General features: G+C 44.1%; 1 protein-coding gene across 1 annotated transcript; it reads left to right on the forward strand.

Moving 5' to 3' along the window:
• Positions 1-21: 21 nt before the first annotated feature.
• Positions 22-19497, forward strand: LOC120940067 (O-sialoglycoprotein endopeptidase). Its single transcript, XM_040352674.1, has 12 exons — positions 22-136; positions 3509-3631; positions 4108-4227; positions 8823-8998; positions 11628-11723; positions 13946-13995; positions 15210-15288; positions 16639-16704; positions 16962-17052; positions 18288-18363; positions 18746-18844; positions 18959-19497. Exons 2-12 carry the CDS (start codon positions 3517-3519, stop codon positions 18996-18998), a joined length of 1008 nt encoding a protein of 335 aa, XP_040208608.1. The 5' UTR covers positions 22-136; positions 3509-3516; the 3' UTR covers positions 18999-19497.
• The last annotated feature ends 2384 nt before the right edge of the window (positions 19498-21881 follow it).

The raw sequence follows: 21881 nt of genomic DNA on the forward strand, positions 1-21881 counted from the left end.
ACACAGACACGTGGGATCGGTGCGCTGGGGGGGGGGGGTCACGTGACGCTCCAGCACCCGGGGAGGGAGGAGAAGGTGCTGTACATGAGGCGTGCTCTGTGACATATCTGAGAAGGAAGGGAAAGGGATATAGAAGGTGAGTGCGTATAGTGATAGCATACATGAAAATGGTGCACAGCATTGTAGAAGAGCTCCAGTTTTGTATATCCTGACTGACATGTGTTGGGAATGACAGAGGGGATACAAGGGCTTATAGGAGAGCTGCTTCCTCTTACTATACAGTATTAGCTAAAGTTGAGGCTCAACACAGCCCTAGGGAAGAGTTCTACTTCTTCAGCAGGTGGCACGCTGCCTTGTTCCAGCTTTGGAATGTTCTCTCTGTCAGAGGTCCCCAAGCAGTGGTCTGTGTACTACAGAAAATGTTGGGGGTCCCCAGGGTTTCTGTCGCAAAATAACATTGTGGCAGGTGTATACCACCTGGTGTTGCTAACAGTTTTCCCAATGCACGCTGACTGTCATTACTGTTAGCGCACATTGATACCCGATGCAGGGCCACCAGCCCTCCTGTAGGGGGCCCGGGCACACAGGGGGGCCCAAACAGCAGGAGGAATTAGTGTAGTTTGGCGGAGGGACAGTAGGATGCCCTGTGCAGCTCTCTGCAGCAGCTGAAAGCCAATTTCTCCCCCTCCTGCCGGCTTTCAGCTGCTGCTGCAGGGAGAGACACTGACGCAGGGCATCATTCCTGTAATTGCTCCCCCGACACTGATTCCCCTCCCTGTTCTGCCTGCTTCTGATACCCGTGTGCCCCCTTGTCACTGTGAATATTATAATTTGTATTTGTAGAAAACAAATAAAAAAGAGCTAATTCACACAGGTTCTCTGTTACGTTTGTGTCTACTAATAATGATTTTAGTGTATTTTTTGTGAAAATATGGTCTTGATATATTGGGGGGGCCCTGCCATGTAGGCTGTACGAGTCCCCATGATTTCTAGCAGCCATGTAGTTTTGGCTCCGTTGGACTCAGAGGGAGGTGCTGGGAGTAATGCAGAGAGCTGGAGGTGGAGGAGGATCGGACTTCCAATGGCAGAGCTAATCGCAGACTGTAGGAGGGAGCACAGAGCTCAAGCACATGGTTGGATATGGAGGTGACAGTCAGCGATGAGTCTGTGGAAGGCAGCAATGTGATGCAGAGAATAAGAGCATTGTGTGTGTAAAAATCATGTAAGTAGTCAGTGGGATTCAAAATTGTGACTTTAGTGGTCCAAAAGTTTGGCGACCACTGGTCTATGTCACCATGTTCAGTGCAGGGCTATGGACCCTCCTCTTGTCCTGATGACGTCAGGAACCTAGACCACTGGAGTTTGGGGGATAAGGGGCTGCAGGGATTGGTCTAGGAGCAGAGGATCGTGTAAGTAAATCTTTTTTTTTTTTTTCTCCCTAGAGCAGGGGTCTCCAAACTTTCTAAAGAAAGAGCCTGTTTACTGTCCTTCGGACCTTGAAGGGGGCTGGACTGTGCTCTATGGGAGTAAACAATGCCCAATCTTAGCTATTAGGGGGAGAAATAGTTGGTGTCAGTGGGAGCAATGGCGCCCCGTGGCTGGTGTCAGTGGGAGCAATGGGGCCCCGTGGTTGGTATCAGTGGGAGCAATGGGGCCCCCGTGGTTGGTGCCAGTGGGAGCAATGGGGCCCCCGTGGTTGGTGCCAGTGGGAGCAATGGGGCCCCCGTGGTTGGTGCCAGTGGGAGCAATGGGGCCCCCGTGGTTGGTGCCAGTGGGAGCAATGGGGCCCCCGTGGTTGGTGCCAGTGGGAGCAATGGGGCCCCCGTGGTTGGTGCCAGTGGGAGCAATGGGGCCCCCGTGGTTGGTGCCAGTGGGAGCAATGGGGCCCCCGTGGTTGGTGCCAGTGGGAGCAATGGGGCCCCCGTGGTTGGTGCCAGTGAGAGCAATGGGGCCCCCGTGGTTGGTGCCAGTGGGAGCAATGGGGCCCCCCGTGGTTTGTGTCAGTGGGAGGAATGGCGTCCCCCGTGGCTGGTGTCAGTGGGAGCAATGGGGCCCCCGTGGTTGGTGCCAGTGGGAGCAATGGGGCCCCCGTGGTTGGTGCCAGTGGGAGCAATGGGGCCCCCGTGGTTGGTGCCAGTGGGAGCGATGGGGCCCCCGTGGTTGGTGCCAGTGGGAGCAATGGGGCCCCCGTGGTTGGTGCCAGTGGGAGCAATGGGGCCCCCGTGGTTGGTGCCAGTGGGAGCAATGGGGCCCCCGTGGTTGGTGCCAGTGGGAGCAATGGGGCCCCCGTGGTTGGTGCCAGTGGGAGCAATGGGGCCCCCGTGGTTGGTGCCAGTGAGAGCAATGGGGCCCCCGTGGTTTGTGTCAGTGGGAGCAATGGGGCCCCCGTGGTTGGTGCCAGTGGGAGCAATGGGGCCCCGTGGTTGGTGCCAGTGGGAGCAATGGGGCCCCCGTGGTTGGTGCCAGTGGGAGCAATGGGGCCCCCGTGGTTGGTGCCAGTGGGAGCAATGGGGCCCCCGTGGTTGGTGCCAGTGGGAGCAATGGGGCCCCCGTGGTTGGTGCCAGTGGGAGCAATGGGGCCCCCGTGGTTGGTGCCAGTGGGAGCAATGGGGCCCCCGTGGTTGGTGCCAGTGGGAGCAATGGGGCCCCCGTGGTTGGTGCCAGTGGGAGCAATGGGGCCCCCGTGGTTGGTGCCAGTGAGAGCAATGGGGCCCCCGTGGTTTGTGTCAGTGGGAGCAATGGGGCCCCCCGTGGTTTGTGTCAGTGGGAGGAATGGCGTCCCCCGTGGTTGGTGTCAGTGGGAGGAATGGCGTCCCCCGTGGTTGGTGTCAGTGGGAGCAATGGGGCCCCCGTGGTTGGTGTCAGTGGGAGCAATGGGGCCCCCGTGGTTGGTGTCAATTGCAGGAATAATGCCTCAAGGGTTGGCTAAAGGCAAGCAAAGGGTTGCAGTTTGGCACCCACTGCCCTAGACCAAAAATGTTTTTATTTTTTAAGCTAATTTTATTATATGTATTTATATAGCGCCAACAGTTTACATCTATATTGTAACATTCACAGCAGTCTCTGCCCTAAAGGAGCTTACAATCTAAAGTCCCTAACTCACATTCATACATATACTAGAGCCAATTGGCATATCTTTGGGGTGTGGGAGGAAACCCATACAGGCACAGGGAGAACATCCAAACTGAACAGATGACACTAGCGCTGCCAGGTGGAAGTGCAAATCACTTGGCCACAAAACTGCTTGACTAGATCTTGGCTTTACACACTCATTTAGTCTAGAGGTACAGGGATAAGCTTCCCTTACTCCTCACTCCATCACTGCTGTCTCTCTAAGGTGCTCTCAGCTGCGGTTGCATGTACAATACAGGCCTCCTAGCCTGTGTGTGTGTAAAAGATGCCACAGCCACCAGCTTTACGTTGGTGGCAGCGAAGGGGTTAAAACCCACCCCAAAAATATTATTCATGAAATTTACTAACATTTTTCCACTTCTTCTTTTCCTTCTAGTGGTAACAATGACTATTGTACTTGGATTTGAAGGCAGTGCCAACAAAATTGGTGTTGGGGTTATTCAGGATGGAAAGGTTCTCAGCAACCCAAGAAGAACCTATATAACACCTCCAGGACAAGGTAAGATTATAATGGTGTGCTTGCTCAGGATGGTAACAGTTACCATGATTAGTGAAAAGTTAGCAGGTAGTGGTCACAATTGAGGAGCCTGGGATTTCAATGCAGCCATGATTGCAAGATATTTTACTATACAGTTTTAGCTGCATATTTTACATTACAGAGGATTATATTACAAAGAAAACTCCAGGAGTGAACAAAGTGCTTCAGAAGCTCTATATGTGTGGATGCGCTCTCAGCTACAACCCTCACATTTTAAATTGGTAGTGACCCAGTATGCTTTTACCCCTTGCCTTCCTTTTTAGCTTTGCAATTATACATATATTTCTATATGTTCTTTTGGATAGAGGATTGAAACCTCTATTTATTTACCCTCTTATTTTAAAATCCTGTGCTAGCCAGTGAAGAGGTATGCTATATATCAGTGTATTGGAGAAAGGAAATATACGGTAATGCTAGATACTTCTACCATACTGCAGGTTTCCTTCCTAGTGACACAGCTCGTCATCACCGCTCCTGTATACTGGAAGTGCTACATGAAGCTCTAGAGGAAGCAAAGATACAACCAAAGGATATAGACTGTGTGGCTTACACTAAAGGTAAGACTAAGTAGAAAAATAAGGGTATTTTAAACCCAATGAACGCCTCCAATGCAGTAAAGATGGTCATAGATGAGATTTTTTTTCCTGTTTCAAAGACTTTCAGCCCAACTGTACAAAAATATCCCCAAGGAGTGTAAATAAATCGGTTAGAAGTTCTCAGCAGACGATCATTGACCTGGAATGAGCTTGTTCAGCTTTTTATAAAGTATTGCTGATTAAAAAGGGGGGGGGAGCAGAGGTGTCCATAGATTGCCCATTACTCCACTTTACTGCCTTACAGGCAGAGTATAGATCCTTCTATTATGGCACAAGCTGATCGTTTTTATGTCTTATTTTTTTATATTCATAATAAACTGTCCCTGCCAATGTAGAAAGTGCAGTAACACTCAGCAAATTAGTGGTTCTGTTTTTTTCCTGTTTGTCGTCCTTATCTAATAATAGTAGAAACCTGATCACCATGGGCTATTGTTCATCATCATCTTACAGTGAGGGTCAGCAACCAGTAGATCGCGGGCAGGTGACTGGTAGATGGCGGCCTGGGCTTGCTGGCCCTCCATCCAAGAGGGTCTACTTGTAAGGTTGAATCTGTAGTAGGGAGCAAGTGCCGCATGAGCAGATGCCTCCTCTGTAGTGCTGGCTCCTGTCCCATGCGGAGTGATACCAACTGCACTCCTCCTCTTATCCCGGCTAACAGTCTCCAGAGTGGTGCCAGTAGCAAGGAAGAAGAGATCTTAGGTCAGTGTGAAACAATACACTGGGCATAATGGTATAGGGCTGTTTCACACTGATGTGCTGCTGTTTACCCACACCGTTGATGCAGTGCAGTGTACCTGCAGTGCCCATGGTGCAAGTAAACAGCAGAACATCCTTGTGAAAGCAGCCTTATAGGGGGCTTAGAACAGCAAGGGTTCATTTACATTTTCAGTTTGGGGGTTGATAAAACCTCATAGTTAAGACGAGTTTTAATCACCCATGCCCCAACCGCACCCCCCTTTGGCTTCAGTGGCCAGGGGTGTACACATGCCGCAGCAAGAGTTATATGCCCTGTCATGGTTGGTGGGTGTAGCACCTGCCAATCATGACCCATTGAAGTTAATGATGCCCCTGCAACCTTGTGCAGTATAGCAAACAAGGGGTTCAAGCAGGCAGCGTTGTTGCTTTTTCACCATTTGTTTTAACCCCTTGGACCCCACAGAAACATGCAGTTGCAGGGCACTTGCAGAGAGGCCCCACTTGAATGGGTTGTGATTTGGCAGGTGGTAGCATCCACCAAAATCACAAGGGGGGACTTAGTTCCTGCTGTGGCATGTGTACTCCTTTTGGCTGCTGCCTTAGCAGCTAAAGGGGGTAGGGATTGGGGGTGGTAAAAACCGCAACTCAACCACAGGGTTTTAGCCACCCCCCTCCTTAACTTTACATGTGAATGAGCACCAAGGGTACTGCTGCTGAATGCACCTAAGTGCACTCATTCACAAGTGTAACAGGCAATGCAGCTCCCATGAAGAGCGATCCAAGTGTGTTTTGACAGGTGGTAAGAAGGCGATGTGTTGCCACCTGATTTAAACCTATAATTGCAGTGCAATTGCGAAACGGTAGTACGGCAATTACAGGTTTAAATCAGGTGTGAGGAGGCGCAAATTAAAGATCGCTGTGCCTGGCGATCTTTGATTTTTCTATGTTCAGGTAGATCTTCACCTCTTTAAGGTTCCCTACACCTGTCTTACAGTAAAGCAACCACGCACACTGCTGCTGCCCCTACTTTGGTTAATCAGCAGTCTGGGACAGGGAAGTGATCTAATCTCACTGGTTACTTTTAAAGGTAAGTTCACTGTTAAAACGGAGGTTCACCCTAAAAACATGTATTTAACATTCCATTCATCATAATTCCAACATTTACACTATGCTGTTTTTTTTTTTTATTGATTTTTGGCTGTACATACCGTCTTATTGTTATTTTCCACCCGGCTTCCGGGTTCTCACTCCCGCGGGAGTAGGCGTCCCTATGCAGAGGCTAGTTGATTGATGCCTTGTGAAAAATTTCCCCCCGGTGCATAAGGCGCGTCACCAGTTTTCCGAAAGTAGCCGACTCTATACGGCACCTGCGCAGTCAGCTCTACACGGCAGGCGCCGTATAGAGCCGACTAGCAGTTTGGCTACTTTCGGAAAACTGGTGACGCGCCTTATGAGCCGGGGGGAAGTTTTTCACAAGGCGTCAATCATCTAGCCTCTGCATAGGAACGCCTACTCCCGCGGGAGTGAGAACCCGGAAGCCGGGTGGAAAATAACAATAAGACGGTATGTACAGCAAAAAAAACGGCATAGTATAAATGTTGGAATTATGCTGAATGGAATGTTAAATACATGTTTTTAGGGTGAACCTCCGCTTTAAAGCGGAGATCCAACCACAATTAGCATTTTTTAAATGTATGTCCTTTCATCCTGCGTTTTTATAATATAAATCTGGTCACTTACTATTTTACAATCCGCCGCCGATCCGCATAGATATTGCTTGTGGACATTGTGAAGCCTACAGGCACTTACTTCCTGGAAGTCTTGGATGGGGAGTGATAATTGGACAGCGCACTGCATCCTGGGAAATGATGACACACATTTCCCAGGAGCATTAGAGGGAGATGATGTCAGAATCCTAGGTGGTTTCAAAGGCAGATTTCGTGGGACCGCATAGCAACAGGCATTTCCAGATGAGTAAAAAAAAAAAATATTATTTTTTGTTTGTCGTAAGCTACAGTTTAAAGCAAAATAGTTTTTTTGATGGAACCTCCACTTTAAGTAAAAAAAAAAAAAAATGCACACATTTTTGCAGGTAAAAAATGTGCCCTTATTATTTTTTTTTACACAAAAGCCTGCAAAGAATTGCACCGACTGTTGGTGGATCGCGGGTGCCGTGTCGGGCTCTTTCACATTCTCCCTCCAGCTTTCTTCCTGTACCTTTTTTGCATGGACTTTCAGTTAGAAACCTGAAGGAAGATTCAATAAACTATGCGGTCCATTGAAAACTACAAGCTGTCTGCCATTGTGGCAGATGAGACTTTTAGTTTATTCAGTCCTACATCCCTAAAGATTTTAAATGTGACAGCAACTGTGGGGAGAGAAACAATCACCTTCTGTCACATAGGATGGGGACTCAGGGGGCAAGGGGGATGTGCTTGAACATGTGACATGTTACACCCCAAATACGGGTGTAACGTGTTCTACTGCAGGGCTCGACAAATCCCGGGCGCCAGGTCGCCATGGCGACTAGAAATGGTGTCCTGGCGACTTGGCTTGGAAGGTAGGCATCTGGCGCCATATGGTGGTGAGCCGTTGGTATTACAAGTTATTACCACCAGATGTGTGAGCTGGCGTCATCTGGTGGTGGCCGTTGGTATTACAAGTTAAGCATTACAAGTTAAACAGCAATTCTAATGTCATTTTTCACAATTTTTCACTGCCATCTTCTTCCCTCTAATTAGAACCCCCAAACATTATATATATTTTTTATCCTAACACCCTAGAGAATAAAATGGCGATCGTTGCAATACTTTCTGTCACGCCGTATTTGCACAGCGGTCTTACAAGCGCACTTTTTTGGGAAAAAATTACACTTTTTTTAATTAAAAAATAAGACAACAGTAAAATTATCCCCATTTTTTTTTTTAATTTTATGAAAGATAATGTTACGCCGAGTAAATTCATACCCAACATGTCACGCTTCAAAATTGCGTCCGCTCGTGGAATGCCGACAAACTTTTACCTTTTTAAAATCTTCATAGGCGACGTTTAAAAAAATCTACAGGTTGCATGTTTTGAGTTACAGAGGAGGTCTAGAACTAGAATTATTGCTCTCGCTCTACCAATCCGGGGCGATACCTCACATGTGTGGTTTGAACACCGTTTACATATGCGCTTCTGCGCGCAAGCTCGTCGGGACGGGGTGCGTTTTCTGGCTCCTTACTTTTTTAGCTGGCTCCTAGATTCCTAGCAAATTTGTCAAACCCTGGTCTACTGGTAGACCTATCCTTTTAAATAGAAAAAAAAAATGAGGCCAACTGGCTATGCACTGTGTTTCCCCGTAAAGAAGACCTACCCATAAAATAAGCTGTAGCAGGATTTCTTGTAAGCATTTGCGCAATATAAGCCATACCCCGAAAATAAGACATAGTGATTCTGTGTGTGTGCTGCAAGCTGAGGCATAGAGGGAGAAATAGAAAGTGAAAGTAAGTCTCCTCAGTGAAGTGAGGAGCAGGACACTCTGCTTTAGGTATTGTGTATCCTCAGGGGAAGAAGTAAAGCTGTGGCTCCCGTTTTACTCAGCAGTGTTGGTTTCTCTCCCCCAGCAACAGTCTGTGGGTCTTTCTCACCCCCCACAACCACCAGTAAAGCTGCTGCTTAATAAAAATAAGGCATCCCCTAAAAATAAGACATAGTGTGTCTTTTTGAGGAAAAATAAATATGACCGTGTCTTATTTTCGGGGAAACACGGTATGTATCAGTTTCAAGCGTAGTTGAATAGAACCAAAATAAGAGCTGCTTTGTTTATTTCTTTCTGGCATTGTTCTGTTTTCATGTTGTCATCGATCCTCTCTTTTTAGGACCTGGAATGGGAGCACCTTTGGTTTCAGTAGCCATAGTGGCGCGCACAGTAGCACAGCTCTGGAATAAACCTCTGTTGGGAGTAAATCATTGCATAGGTCATATTGAAATGGGGCGACTGATTACAGGTGCTGAAAACCCCACTGTTTTGTATGTGAGTGGAGGCAACACACAGGTAGAGTATTGCAAAAATTATCAGTATTTGAATTTTATATATCATTGGTGGGAAAATGTATGTACTCGCATCATAAGTGAGCAGTGAAAGCTAATGTAGTTGAGACCGTGGATAGCCACGCTAATCATGTGTTATTGGGTATAAAAAAATTGACCAAAAGGTGTACCGAACAAGCAGATTTGAATAGATGAGTTACAGTAAACTTAACAGCAACAGGTTAACTTTGATGTTGACAACCACAGCTTACCTTCATTCTGTGATTCCATTCAACTACTGGGATTGAAGAGAAAAAAAATACACTGTCCCATTGGAAGAAGTCACATATGCTCTAAACCTGCAAGTTCTGGAGAGCAGTTAAAAAAAAACTATGTAAAACAGCTGATTGCCATCCTTAAAGGCTGCTGATCCATGATAACTGTGGTCAGCTTACTTGCCTCCATCAGCCTGCTGCTCTCTTCTCTCCCCCTCCCTCCCTGCCTGTCCGCTTGGGAGTCTTTAACGTTACTACTGACAAATCCTGTAATTCCCTCTAGCAGGATGATATAATGTGCAGTAACTGTGTGCATTTTCTCCCTTTTTTTTATTTTTTATTATTGTGCAAAATACTTTATTTACAGTGTTTCTGGGTGCTTATCTGACTTTGTCGTAGCCCCCCCCCCTTTTGGCTGATGTCAGCAGGGAATCTCAGGCCCTCATGTTGTAGTGCTCGGAGCAGGAAATTAGAGAGCCGGCAGGTCACGTGAGCACCAAGTAATGTAATTAAGGTATTTTGAGCAATAAAAAAAAAAAGATACTGCACATTATAGCATCCTGTAAGAGAGGGGATCACAGGATTTGTCAGTAGTGACTTTACAACCACTTTAAGTTCCATGTTCCCCCTACTCTTGGGAATGCTGCAGCTTACAATAGTACCTATGCAATACTTCATATAAATCTGTATATTTGGACTTAGGCATACACTCCCTCCTCATGTCACTGCTCAGGACAGGCATAATGTGCACTTGGTGGAGACAGGTCAGGTAGTATGCATCCTATCCTCATACCCTGAAAGTCAGCAATGCCACTGGAAGGAGGAGGGCACAGAATGAAGAGGTACTTTCATGCATTTTTTAGTGTGCACTGTCCTGGAGGAGGGACCAATTGTATTTACTTTTAAAGGAAATGTTTTCTCAATAGGCAATCTTGTATTTTTTTTTATTTTTTTTTGGTGAGTTAATGATTTTAAACTGGAGCTACGACCATAATGATTTACTTTACATTCTGGATATAGCATGGAAGGGAAAAAACCTAGTTATTATCTGTGTGCCAGTTAGGAAGATTCTACCCTCACTTCCAGTAAGTTTGCATGCGTAGCTCATTGTACAATCACAGTATCTCAAGTGCATGCGCAGGAGTTGTAACATCCTAGCTTGGCCAATCAAGATGGCTGAAGATCAAGAAGCCAGTGAGAAGATACTATTGACTGAGCTCATGGGTTCAGTTCTAACTCCTTCTATTGCTTGTATTGCTGCTTTGCCATTGCAGGCATTGGCTTACTTCATGCCTTGCTTCATGGTCACCAACGAGATGCAGACAGCTTTTAAAATCTGACAGTCTAACCTTTCCTCGCTCTATTGTAAGCTAAAGAAAAACTGTTTTGGCTGCAGTTCCCTTTTTATTGAAATATTATCATTGAATGTTAATGTTGTAAATATATACAGTATGTGTACTTTGGGCTGTCATATTTTCACATTACGTAATTCAGACTCCGATTCCAGCTTGGTAGTACTTCACAAGGATTGTTTTATTGCTTTTTAATATAAGTCTATTGCTGGGTTCACACCATCGCCACATGCGGCTCACAGCAGGGGTCCGGTGTGTCCTGGTTCACCGTTTCAGGTCCAACTTTAGCCCAAATGTTTGGTTAAATTTTGGACCAAAAACATGCACAGGACTCCTATGCAAATTCGCACCCTAGAGGAGATATGTGAACTGGCTCCGGAGCCAAGGTTTGACACAGGCTGGTCTTTAAACATGTCTTATGCTGCGTACACATGATAGGTTAGTCTGATGAAAACAGTCTGATGGACCGTTTTCATCAGACCAAACCGATCGTGTGTGGGCCCCATCGGTTATTTATCCATAGGTTAAAAAAATAGGAACTTGTTTTAAAATTATCTGATGGATAAAAAAACGATCGTCTGTGGGTACGTCCATCGGTTAAAAATCCACGCATGCTCAGAATCAAGTGGACGCATGCTTGGAAGCAGTGAACTTCATTTTATTCAGCACGTCGTTGTGTTTTACGTCACCGCGTTCTGACACGATCGTTTTTTTAACTGATGGTGTGTAGGCAAGACTGATCATCAGTCAGCTTCATCGGATATCTGATGGAAAAATCCATCAGACCGTTTTCATCAAACTAACCTATCGTGTGTACAGGGCATTAGCCTAAAAAAAAAAGAACAAAGGCAGCCACCACATTTGAGGACAGGTAAGCTACGGTATATACAATTTTTGGGAGGTTAGATATGCTTTGTTTGAGCTCATCTTAACAAAGGTGATTAAACAGCTTAATGAAAACAAGCAATGTAAATGACAACCTGCCAGCAAGCAAATGTCACATATTCTGTGATTCCTGTCCCTACAGGTCATTGCATACTCTGAACGTCGGTATCGGATATTTGGTGAAACAATAGATATAGCTGTTGGAAACTGTTTGGACCGCTTTGCTAGAGTTCTAAAGGTAAGACAATTTACTTATCCAACAGCACACATAATGACACAAAAACAGTGCTGTTAATGGCCCCAGATTGTGTTGTAGAGATGTGTAATTAAGGGTATAATACCTGCTGGACTCAACCATTTCCTGGGGCACTGAACTGAACTTTTACTCTGAATAACTTCCTGGAATAAATACAAAGCTAAGGAATGGCTGCTTTAATCTAAGCCCGATCACCTGAGTGTTTTCCTCTTCTTGACAGTGTCACTTCAGGTGAGCAAAAGAGATTAGATATTTTCAGTTTATAGCTTATACATCCAGATTCTTGTTTGTACTGCTAGTACTTGACATTTGTAAGTACTGTAACATTTTTTTAAAGCGCCCCGTCGAGCTCGCGCGTAGAAGCGAACGTATACGCGTGTAGCGCCGACATATGAAAACGGTATTCAAACCACACAAGTGAGGTATCGCCGCGATCGTTAGAGCGAGAGCAATAATTTTAGCCTAAGGCCTACTCTGTAACTCAAAAAATGCAACCTGTAGAATTTTTTAAACATCGCCTATCAAGATTTTTAAGGGTAAAAGTTTAACGCCATGCCACGAGCGGGCGCAATTTTTAAGCGTGACATGTTGGTTATCATTTTACTCGGCGTAACATTATCTTTCACAATATATAAAAAAATTGGCCCAAATTTATTGTTGTCTTATTTTTTAATTTAAAAAAGTGAATTTTTTCCAAAAAAAGTGCGCTTGTAAGACCGCTGCGCAAATACGGTGTGACAAAAAGTATTGCAATGACTGCCATTTTATTCTCTAGGGTGTTAGAAAAATAAATATATATAATGTTTGGGGGTTTTAAGTAATATTCTAGCAAAAAAAACTGTTTTAGTCTCGTAAACACTGAATCTGAAAAACGGGCTCAGTAACGAACTGGTTAACCACTTCCAGACCTTAGGTGTTTTTCAGATTCGGTGTTTGCAAGACTAAAACAGTTTTTTCTGCTAGAAAATTACTTAAAACCCCCAAACATTATATATTTTTTTTTTCTAACACTCTAGAGAATAAAATAGTGGTCATTCCAATACTTTTTGTCACACCGTATTTGCGCAGCGGTCTTACAAGCGCACTTTTTTTGGAAAAAATTCACTTTTTTGAATTAAAAAATAAGACAACAATAAATTTGGCCCAATTTTTTTATATATTTTGAAAGATAATGTTACGCCGAGTAAAATGATGCCCAACATGTCACGCTTAAAAATTGCGCCCGCTCGTGGCATGGCGTCAAACTTTTACCCTTAAAAATCTCGATAGGCGATGTTTAAAAAATTCTAGAGATTGCATTTTTTGAGCTACAGAGTAGCTCTAGGGCTATAATTATTGCTCTCGCTCTAACGATCGCGGCGATACCTCACTTGTGTGATTTGAACACAGTTTTCATATGCAGGCGCTACTCGCGTATGCGTTCGCTTCTGCGCGCGAGCTCGTCGGGACGGGGCGCTTTAAAAAATTTTTTTTTTTTGTTTTCTTATTTATTTTTATTTATTTTATTATTTTTTACACTGAAAAAAAAAATAATAATAATTTGATCACTTTTATTCCTATTACAAGGAATGTAAACATCCCTTGTAATAGAAAAAAGCATGACAGGTCCTCTTAAATATGAGATCTGGGGTCAAAAAGACCTCAGATCTCATATTTTGGGCTTAAATGCAAAAAAAAAAAAAAAAAAAAAAAAAAATGTCATTTTTTCAAATGACCAAAAAAAAAATTTGTCTCTTTAAGAGGCTGGGCGGGACTGACGTTTTGACGTCACTTCCGCCCAGCCGAGCTATGGGGACGGGCGAAGGAGATTTTTCCTTCAGTCTCGTCCCCGCTCACCAGCCGACAGCATCCGATCGCCTCCGCCGCTACCGACGGCTCCGGTAAGCGGCGGGGGGGCCCTCTCCCGCCACCGATAACGGCGATCTCGCGGTGAATCCGCCGCGGAGACCGCCTTTATCGGATTCCAGACCGCGCACACTAAAGATTGATACCTCGGTTGTGACAGCAGCTGCTGCCGTTACCGAGATATCAATCTTTAAAAATAGGACGTACATCGTCGTGCGCAGGTCTGGAAGTGCAAGGTCAAGGAAACCTTGCACTGGGAGAATATGGAGGCAGCTATTTTTAACTTCTCTTCTTGAAATGCTAGTTTGGCTGTCATGGTTCCATTGTGAATTTATTTTTGTTTTTGTTTTTTTCACAAGATCCCAAATGATCCCAGTCCTGGATATAATATTGAGCAAATGGCCAAGAAGTAAGTACTTCATCTAAATGTATTGATGTATTGTATGTATGTTTCTAAAGCATTGTTTTCTATCTTTCCCTATTTTTTTTTTTTTTTTTTGCAGAATTGTATTACCTGTAATTGTCTGGCGACCTTTATAGCTACATGCACACAGACATTTGCAAGCATTAAATATGCCTAGCGTAAAATTATCTGATTTTTTTTTTTTTTTTTTATTATTTTTTTCCCCCCCCCATCTCTGGGGAAGCTGCAGGTGGGGCATACAGCGGACCATAGAAGTGAATGGCTGCACTCCTCTGTATTAGTTTAAACACTGATGCTCCTAAGCCCACTAGCAACTGTTGTTACTGCCAGCCCTTCTTCTGAATTGGAGATGAGCTTGGACATCTACCAAACGCTTCTCTTTTGAAATGTAAAAATAAGTAAATAAAAAAATAGAGAATGCTGGTGACATCAGTGCATAGACATATGTTAATATTTAGTTGATGTCATTGGCAAATTATTAGTTATGAAAGGGGATTTTCAGAAGCAGACTGGTTGCTAGAGACTTTGTTCCCAAACAACCAGCATAGATCAATTCCCAGCATCATGAGCCGCTGGAAAAACAAGCTGATTGATATTATGCTGATACATGCCTTAAAGTGGAGTTCCACCCATAAATATAACATTACATCAGTAGTTTTAAAAAAATGTCATTAGTCCTTTACGAAAATTTTTTTTTTTTTTTAGATGCCTTCAAAGTGTTGTTGCTAGGCAGAATAGTTAATCTTCCCACTTCCTGCACCTAGGTGCTTAATGCTTCCTATCCTACACCGCACAGACTCCTGGGAATGTAGTGGGTGTAACTTTCCATGAGTCTGCATTCCCCAGTCTCAAAGAATCATGTGACTTGGACAGCACAGGTGCTGAAACCTGATCTGACACTGCTTGTGCAGCACTGAGCATGTGCGAGATCTGCAAGGCTGAAATCCAGGAAGTCATACAGTCTGGCTTCATGATGCCCACACTTAAGATGGCCCCAGTCAATTTCTATTTTATAAAGTGTCTAAATGCTGTAACAACCTAACAAAACGGACCTTGGTTTACAGACTAACTTTACTAGAATACATTAAGCTTGTGTATTACAGGGGTATTTATATTTAAAAAGTGAAATTGTGGCCGGAACTCCGCTTTAATCTGTACCTACTTTTCAACTAAAGTTTTTTTAACGGTTTTGAATTTAGGGGCAAAAAATTTGTGGAGCTGCCATACACAGTGAAAGGAATGGATGTGTCCTTCTCTGGCATACTTTCTTACATTGAGGTAAGGACGTTTGGGATAAAAAAAATGTCATGAATAGGATAGAATTCCAACTTAACATTTCTTGATTTATTGATTTATAATCTCTTCTCAGTGTATGACTTATTCATAGAACAAACATTTTAAATTTTTTACTTTAAAACGGTGTGATTGACCCTTTTGAAATGTGCCCTGCGGATTTTCTGTACTTGAAGAGTACTAGAATACAATACCAAATTTGTATTGGAATACATTACTGAATTTTCTTGCACGGTTATATATAATATGTTTTTGTATTTAATAAGATTAACAAAGTACCGTGTATGCAGTTGTGTAGCCTATCAAAAATGCTAATATCCGATAAATAGGTGGTATAGAGGTGACTTAATATAATGAAAGCATAGTTCAAGACAGTCAGATATCTGTGTACAGAAATAGGAACTTTCATATTTATGTTTATGAACCTCAGAAGATTTTTCTTGTAGAGAAGCTCGTTTTGTCTTTTACCAAACTGAGCAGAACATTAGCTGATGTCATATCTGTGATGAGGTGACTTGAGATGCCTCGCCTACAAATTGTTACCATTACGAACATCATCTTCTTTCCTCAGGCATCCCTAGCAGCTAAAGTGGTCCTTCTTGATAGAGATGTTTAGTATAAAGCAGCATGCAGTCTCTCCCAACATGTTGTAAGACAGGGGAAATGCCAAAAAAAGTAAAAGCCAGGTGCCCAATCTCTAACATGTGCATTTGGTTCAGTGGGCTCCCCAGAACTTAAAGTGGTTCTAAAGGCAGAAGTTTTTTTTTTATCTTAATGCATTCTATGCATTAAGACACACTTTCTGTGTGCAGCATTCCCCCCTCTAATCCTTGCCTAAGCCCCATCTCGATCCAGAGATGTTGCAGGACTCTGCTGTCCAAGACGCTCTCTCCTGGTTGGGGCCCGCTGCTGTCAATTAAAGTCAGTGAGCGAATGTGGAGAGAGGGGACGCTAAATGTCTGAATGGACACACAGAACAGCAGCTCGATTTGGATGCCCCCACAGCAAGCTTCCTGTGGGGGAAGAAGCACAGACTGGGTACACGAGAAGAGGAGGATCTGGGCTGCTCTGTGCAAAACCATTGCACAGAGCAGGTAAGCATAACATGTTTGTTATTTTTATACAAAAAAAAAAAGACTTCATCACTTTAAGTATTATTACCTTACCTAATTTTTGCGTTTAAATTTTATCCGCTGATAGGTTCACTTAGAAAATGGTGGTTGCAGAGCTAAGAATCCCTACAGTGACTTTACTAGACGTCCATCTCTTGTAACACTCTTGGCTGTATTTATATTGCTACCATTATTTGAGCTTTTTTTTCCATTTCCTTTATAGGACATGGCTCACAAAATGTTGTCTTCAGGAGACTCTACACCAGAGGACCTCTGTTTTTCTTTGCAGGTTTGTAAGATGCACATGAAAATTTTACCAGTTGTGTGTCTCCAGATTACTATTTGCCAACATCATAGGGATATAATATCTCTGTAGTCTAAGCATCTAAAATTACTGAGATGTTTACATTAATCACTGTGCTGTAATACCATATCTTGTATGCATTGAGATTGCATACATTTCCCATATTTAACTGTAAGCCCCTCTCCCACTCTTAACATCTGTGCTGCTAAGATTTAATTTACTAAGCTTTTCCATTCTGACAGGAGACTTTGTTTGCCATGCTTGTAGAGATCACAGAACGGGCTATGGCTCATTGCGGCTCAAAAGAAGTACTAATAGTTGGTGGCGTTGGATGTAAGTTACATACTGACTTGTATATTTTTGAAAACTGCTCTACATTCCAGCTGTTGAGAATAAGTGGTGTTAAAATGTTGGCTATTTTTCTCTTGACATAGTAGAAAATAACAGTACTCCATTTGAAATGTATACACAAAGAAAGCATGCTTACTTCTAGATATGCACAATGAACATTTAGCAGGGTAAAAAAAAAAGAAAACTACAACATAGGGTTGATTTTGGGTAATTCCTGGAGTTGGGCTTTAAAGTATTCCAAAAATTCACTAAACGTTGAAAACGCCTAAAGCACATTTGCTTTTCAGTGGTGTTTGTCCTTGTAGAATAATAACTTTCTCCTCAGTAGGAGGCTGAGCAATAGCCAAGTGGTTTAGCTGCATAGAGATGGCCCAGTAGCAGAATCCCTGCTGGGAGAGTTTGTTTGGTTGTACTGTTTAACTACACTGCTAGGTATTTCAATTTAGTTCCACTCTTTTTAAAAGAGAAGTTTGGGGTTTACAAAAAAGTATACTTGCTCAGGAGGATGCTGCATCTGTCACCTGCCGCCTCTGCACTGAGAACTAAATGATCAAGCACCACTGATCCCTCAGTTCTCCCCTCCGAGAAGAGAGCTGAGACTGTCAGTAACCATCTCTCTGCTTTGACTCTCCCAACGCTCACTGGAGCGCTGGCGTAGGAGCGGCTAGCTCAATCTCCCAGTGGCACAGCTCAGAAGCCAAGCCAGCTGCCCGGTCCAGGCATCTGGGTGGACCCCGACTGTAAAGTCTGAATCTTCCCCGCCCCAGCCTGGACCAGCTGTGTGACCTCTGCTGACTGGGCTTCAGCCTGCTTATGGCCGAAAATGGGTCACAGGAGTGCAGAACAAACTGCACTTCTGTGATCCATAGGAGAAATACAACCAAAAAAAGCTTTGGCTATACTTCTTTTGATTTTTCACCACTAATTACCTACTCTATGCTAGCTATTTTATGTGTGTAATATACTTGACTGGTTTAATTTTACTAGTGTTATTTGGGAAGGCAGTATCTTGGATGGAATTATAACATTAATCATGCACACTTAGATGACAATTGTCAGACAACATATCTACCATGTTTGAGCGCTTCCTCATTTAACGCCGTTTACAGCAATTGGTAAAGCAGCAGACTCCAAAACGGCCTCTGTTTACTTGAAAGTTTAACTTGTGGAGTCAGACTCTAAATTTAACTTTGTAAATGTTCTGTTTCTACACTTAGGTAACATTCGCTTACAAAAGATGATGGAGATTATGTGCAAGGAACGAGGTGCCAAATTGTTTGCAACAGATGAAAGGTAAGTATTGGCCACTATTCTAATTTTATTAGGCCTCGTTTATGCGGATGCATGGACCGGTAGATCCATACACCCATGCAAAGAGCCATGTTCCCACGGAAAGCATAAATGCTCTGTGCAGCCAGCCTGTCTGTTAGTTAATAACAGGTGTACAATTGCAAGGATCTTCATGTGCATCCCTGAGTGTATATCTATGCAGGACCAATGCACTGCTCAGAACGTGAACTGTCTGTGCTGTGTTTCCAAGGCGGATAAACATGGTTCACTGCATGGGTTTGTGGGTCCCATGTAAATGGGTTTGATTCTCATTTATTTCTCTATTCATGTATTGACTTGAATGTAAATCATGGTTCTTCAGTATATTTGTGTCTGTACTTTTAAGCTTTTGCATAGATAATGGTGCCATGATTGCTCAAGCTGGATGGGAAATGTTTCGCTCTGGTCACACCACACCGCTGCAAGACTCCTGGATAACTCAGAGGTTAGCTTCTGCTGTCAATACTATGTTATGCTCTCATTGGATCGGATTATTTTGTCACCTTTCTAGACTGGTGGTTTTGGTTTAATTTGTTTTTTTTTGCTATCCTCTCTACAGGTTCAGGACAGATGAGGTGGAGGTTACATGGAGAGACTGAAACCTGGAGGGCTTCTAAAAAGATATTGGAATAGTTTATTATTTCAAGTTTGTTTTATTGACCTGTCAAACCCTGAAGAGTCATAGAGGGCAGATCTGTGGATCAGGCAGTGCTGTGAAAAATACATTTTTATTTGTGTATGTGATCTGCCTTTAAAGCGCCTGTTATAGTGAACCCCCTAGATGCTATATGTTCTGCCTTTTGCCTGTGTGTCAGGTTTATAGAGGTGTACAAGGAACTCACAACAGGTGGAAGTGCCCATAATTTTCAACTTGCAGCTTAAAGCATCAGGACCCAAAGAAAACTGCAGTTAAAGGAAATGTGCTGGCTACCATTGCTGACTTTCTGGAAACCTCGCTGTCATGTTGACAGACTAAATGAAGTACTTTGAGTGACCAACGTACAACAAGAGTGCAGATCAAGACTTCACTCCAATACTCCTTTTGTCAAGGTTATTGACTCAAATCGTGAAATTAAAGGATCACAACGACGCACTACACTCCTGTTTGACAGATTTTTAAGTAATGTTGAATGCTCTCGGCTTATGTAGAAAGACAGTGCACAGAGCAGTAGTGCTATGCGATGTACAGGAACCCTTAGAGTGCTTTTACACTGAAAACCCCCTGGGCGTCGGCAGTAAAACGCTGCTATTTTTTAGCGGCACTTTACCGTAGTTTTTGAGGCACTTTTAACCCCTGCTAGCAGCCAAAAAAGGGTTAAAAGTGCGCTTTGCCGGCGGTTCAGCAGGGCTGCCCATTGATTTCAATGGACAGGGGCACTTTAGGAGCGGTATATACACACTGCTCCTAAAGCGCTGCAAAGAAGCTGCTTGCAGGACTTTTTTTTGACGCCCTGCCAGCACAGCGCCCCAGTGTGAAAGCACTCTGGCTTTCACACTGGGATTGCAGCTGAGGCTAAAAGTGCCTGAAAAACACCTCCAGTGTGGAAGGGTTCTTAGTAGGGTTGTACCGATACCGAGCATTTGTACTCGGGCAAATGCTCCGATGCTTCACCCGATACCTGGACAGTCAGCGGTGACCGGTGCAGTTGGGGAGTTACAAGTAGCGATCACCCTTTATAGATTTCAATAAAGCCTGACATCCCTAAACCCCCCCCCGTTCAGCTGCTTTAGTGAAATCTATACAGGGTGATCGGGGCTTGTAACTCCCCCACTGAACCGATCACAGCTGACTGTCCTTGTATCGCTGTGTCCTCCTCCGCCCCCTCTGTCCTCGATCTGTCCAGGATAGTGAGTGGAGGTAAGAGCTGGTAAACCCGGCTCCTTCCTTTTGCGAATGAACAGAGTCAGTGATCACTGACTCTGTCCAGTCACATAACTTAAACATCGTAACCTGTGATTCCAATGTCTCCGTTTATGAATGGAGAGGAGCCGTTGTCTTCTTTCCATTCATTTTCAGTGCTGCTGAGAAAGGGACTGGGGAATCTCTATCCTCAGTCCCTTTCTCTGTCTCAAAGGGGAGATGTCAGCGGTCTTTTAAGACCCCTGATATCTCACCAAAGCCCCCCAACAGGGCTGATAAAAAAAAAATTGCAATAAATTTAATTAGAAAACAAATAATAACATTTTTAATAAAAAAAGACACTGGAGCACCGACTGTAGATGGGGGCAGGACTGGCTGGCAGTCGACCATCTGGGCGGATCGTGACCATATTGCTGGGACCCCTGCAGAGCCGGAACTGTTTCCAGCAAATTCCTTTACCTGTCCAAACCTGGGCTGCAACAGCCATGCCGTTAAAGCCAGAGACTGAGAAGCAAGATGGATGAGAGAGCCCTGAAACAGCAGATCTGGCCTACTGGAAAGATGCCAGAGGTTGTTGGATGTCTGTGTACCAGGTTCTTCTGGGCCTGTTTGGTGGAAGGAGAGTTGTCATTTTCCTCTCTTACTCTATTGTTTTGCGCAGCAGAGGAAGAATTCACACTGGGGGAAATGCATAGATTGGTCTGAACTGAGGCCATGGAATTACCAAGGCATTTGAAGCCAGTGGTAGAGGTTCCTTGCTCCTGGCTACAGACAAGGGGGTGTTTGTTGTTGAATCTGGAGGCTAGGATATCCAAATCCAGTCCTCCATTTCTGACGTTTTAGATTGAAGAGGCTTGGATGAAGGGCTCATTACCCATGGTCCAGGTGGTGGCAGCTAAAGTAGTCCACTTCTCACTTGTCCACTACTTGTATGTAGACTGTAAAAATCTCTGGAAAGTGAGATTGTCTGGCTTGCTTCCTCGAAGGCTGCAACATGCCTGGTGCCCAGTTGATGGTCTGACTGTACTTGTGGCAGAAGTGGAGTCCAGTGTTGCAGAGCAATTTTGTATTTCTCTGAGTTCCAAGGTGTTAATAGGAAGCTTGAATTCCATGGGTGATCATGTTCCATAGGAAGGTCGAGAGAAGCCTAATGTTTGCTTCAGGTGGACAAGATGTTGTATTGGAAAGGTCTTAAATAAAACTGGTCAAGTGGCACAACCCTGAAAGAGGCTACTAGAGCTCTCATGGAGAATTTCATTGTGCGATGTCTCGGAGCTCAAGCATGGGCTGTGAGAGAGAGATTTTTTCCTTTGTGGAAAGAAAACCTTCACTTGGGATGCGTCAAGGACCAGACCTAAGTATTCCCGGTGCAGAGAAGGCTGGAGGGCTGATTTTTGGAAATTCATCACCCAACCGAAGGCCTGGAGCATCTGAATTGTCTTGTGGACAATTGCAGACAACTGTACGGGATAGAAGTTCATCAGGGAAAGGTAACCTAAATCAAATTCATGTTTCGCAACTCCAGTCCTCAAGTACCCCCAACAGGTCATGTTTTCAGGCTTTCCATTATCTTGCACAAGTGATTTGATCAGTTTCACTGCCTTTAGTAATTACCACAGCA

The sequence above is a fragment of the Rana temporaria genome, chromosome 1 (assembly GCF_905171775.1).
Source record: "Rana temporaria chromosome 1, aRanTem1.1, whole genome shotgun sequence".
Classification (NCBI taxonomy): domain Eukaryota; kingdom Metazoa; phylum Chordata; class Amphibia; order Anura; family Ranidae; genus Rana; species Rana temporaria.

Excerpts from the sequence above, each read along its gene's own strand:
- LOC120940067 (XM_040352674.1), top strand. The coding sequence starts at position 3,517 with ATGACTATTGTACTTGGATTTGAAGGCAGTGCCAACAAAATTGGTGTT. Across the intron at positions 17,053-18,287 it reads AATAGTTGGTGGCGTTGGAT|GTAACATTCGCTTACAAAAG; the intron begins GTAAGTTACATA and ends TTCTACACTTAG. Across the intron at positions 18,364-18,745 it reads TTGTTTGCAACAGATGAAAG|CTTTTGCATAGATAATGGTG; the intron begins GTAAGTATTGGC and ends TGTACTTTTAAG.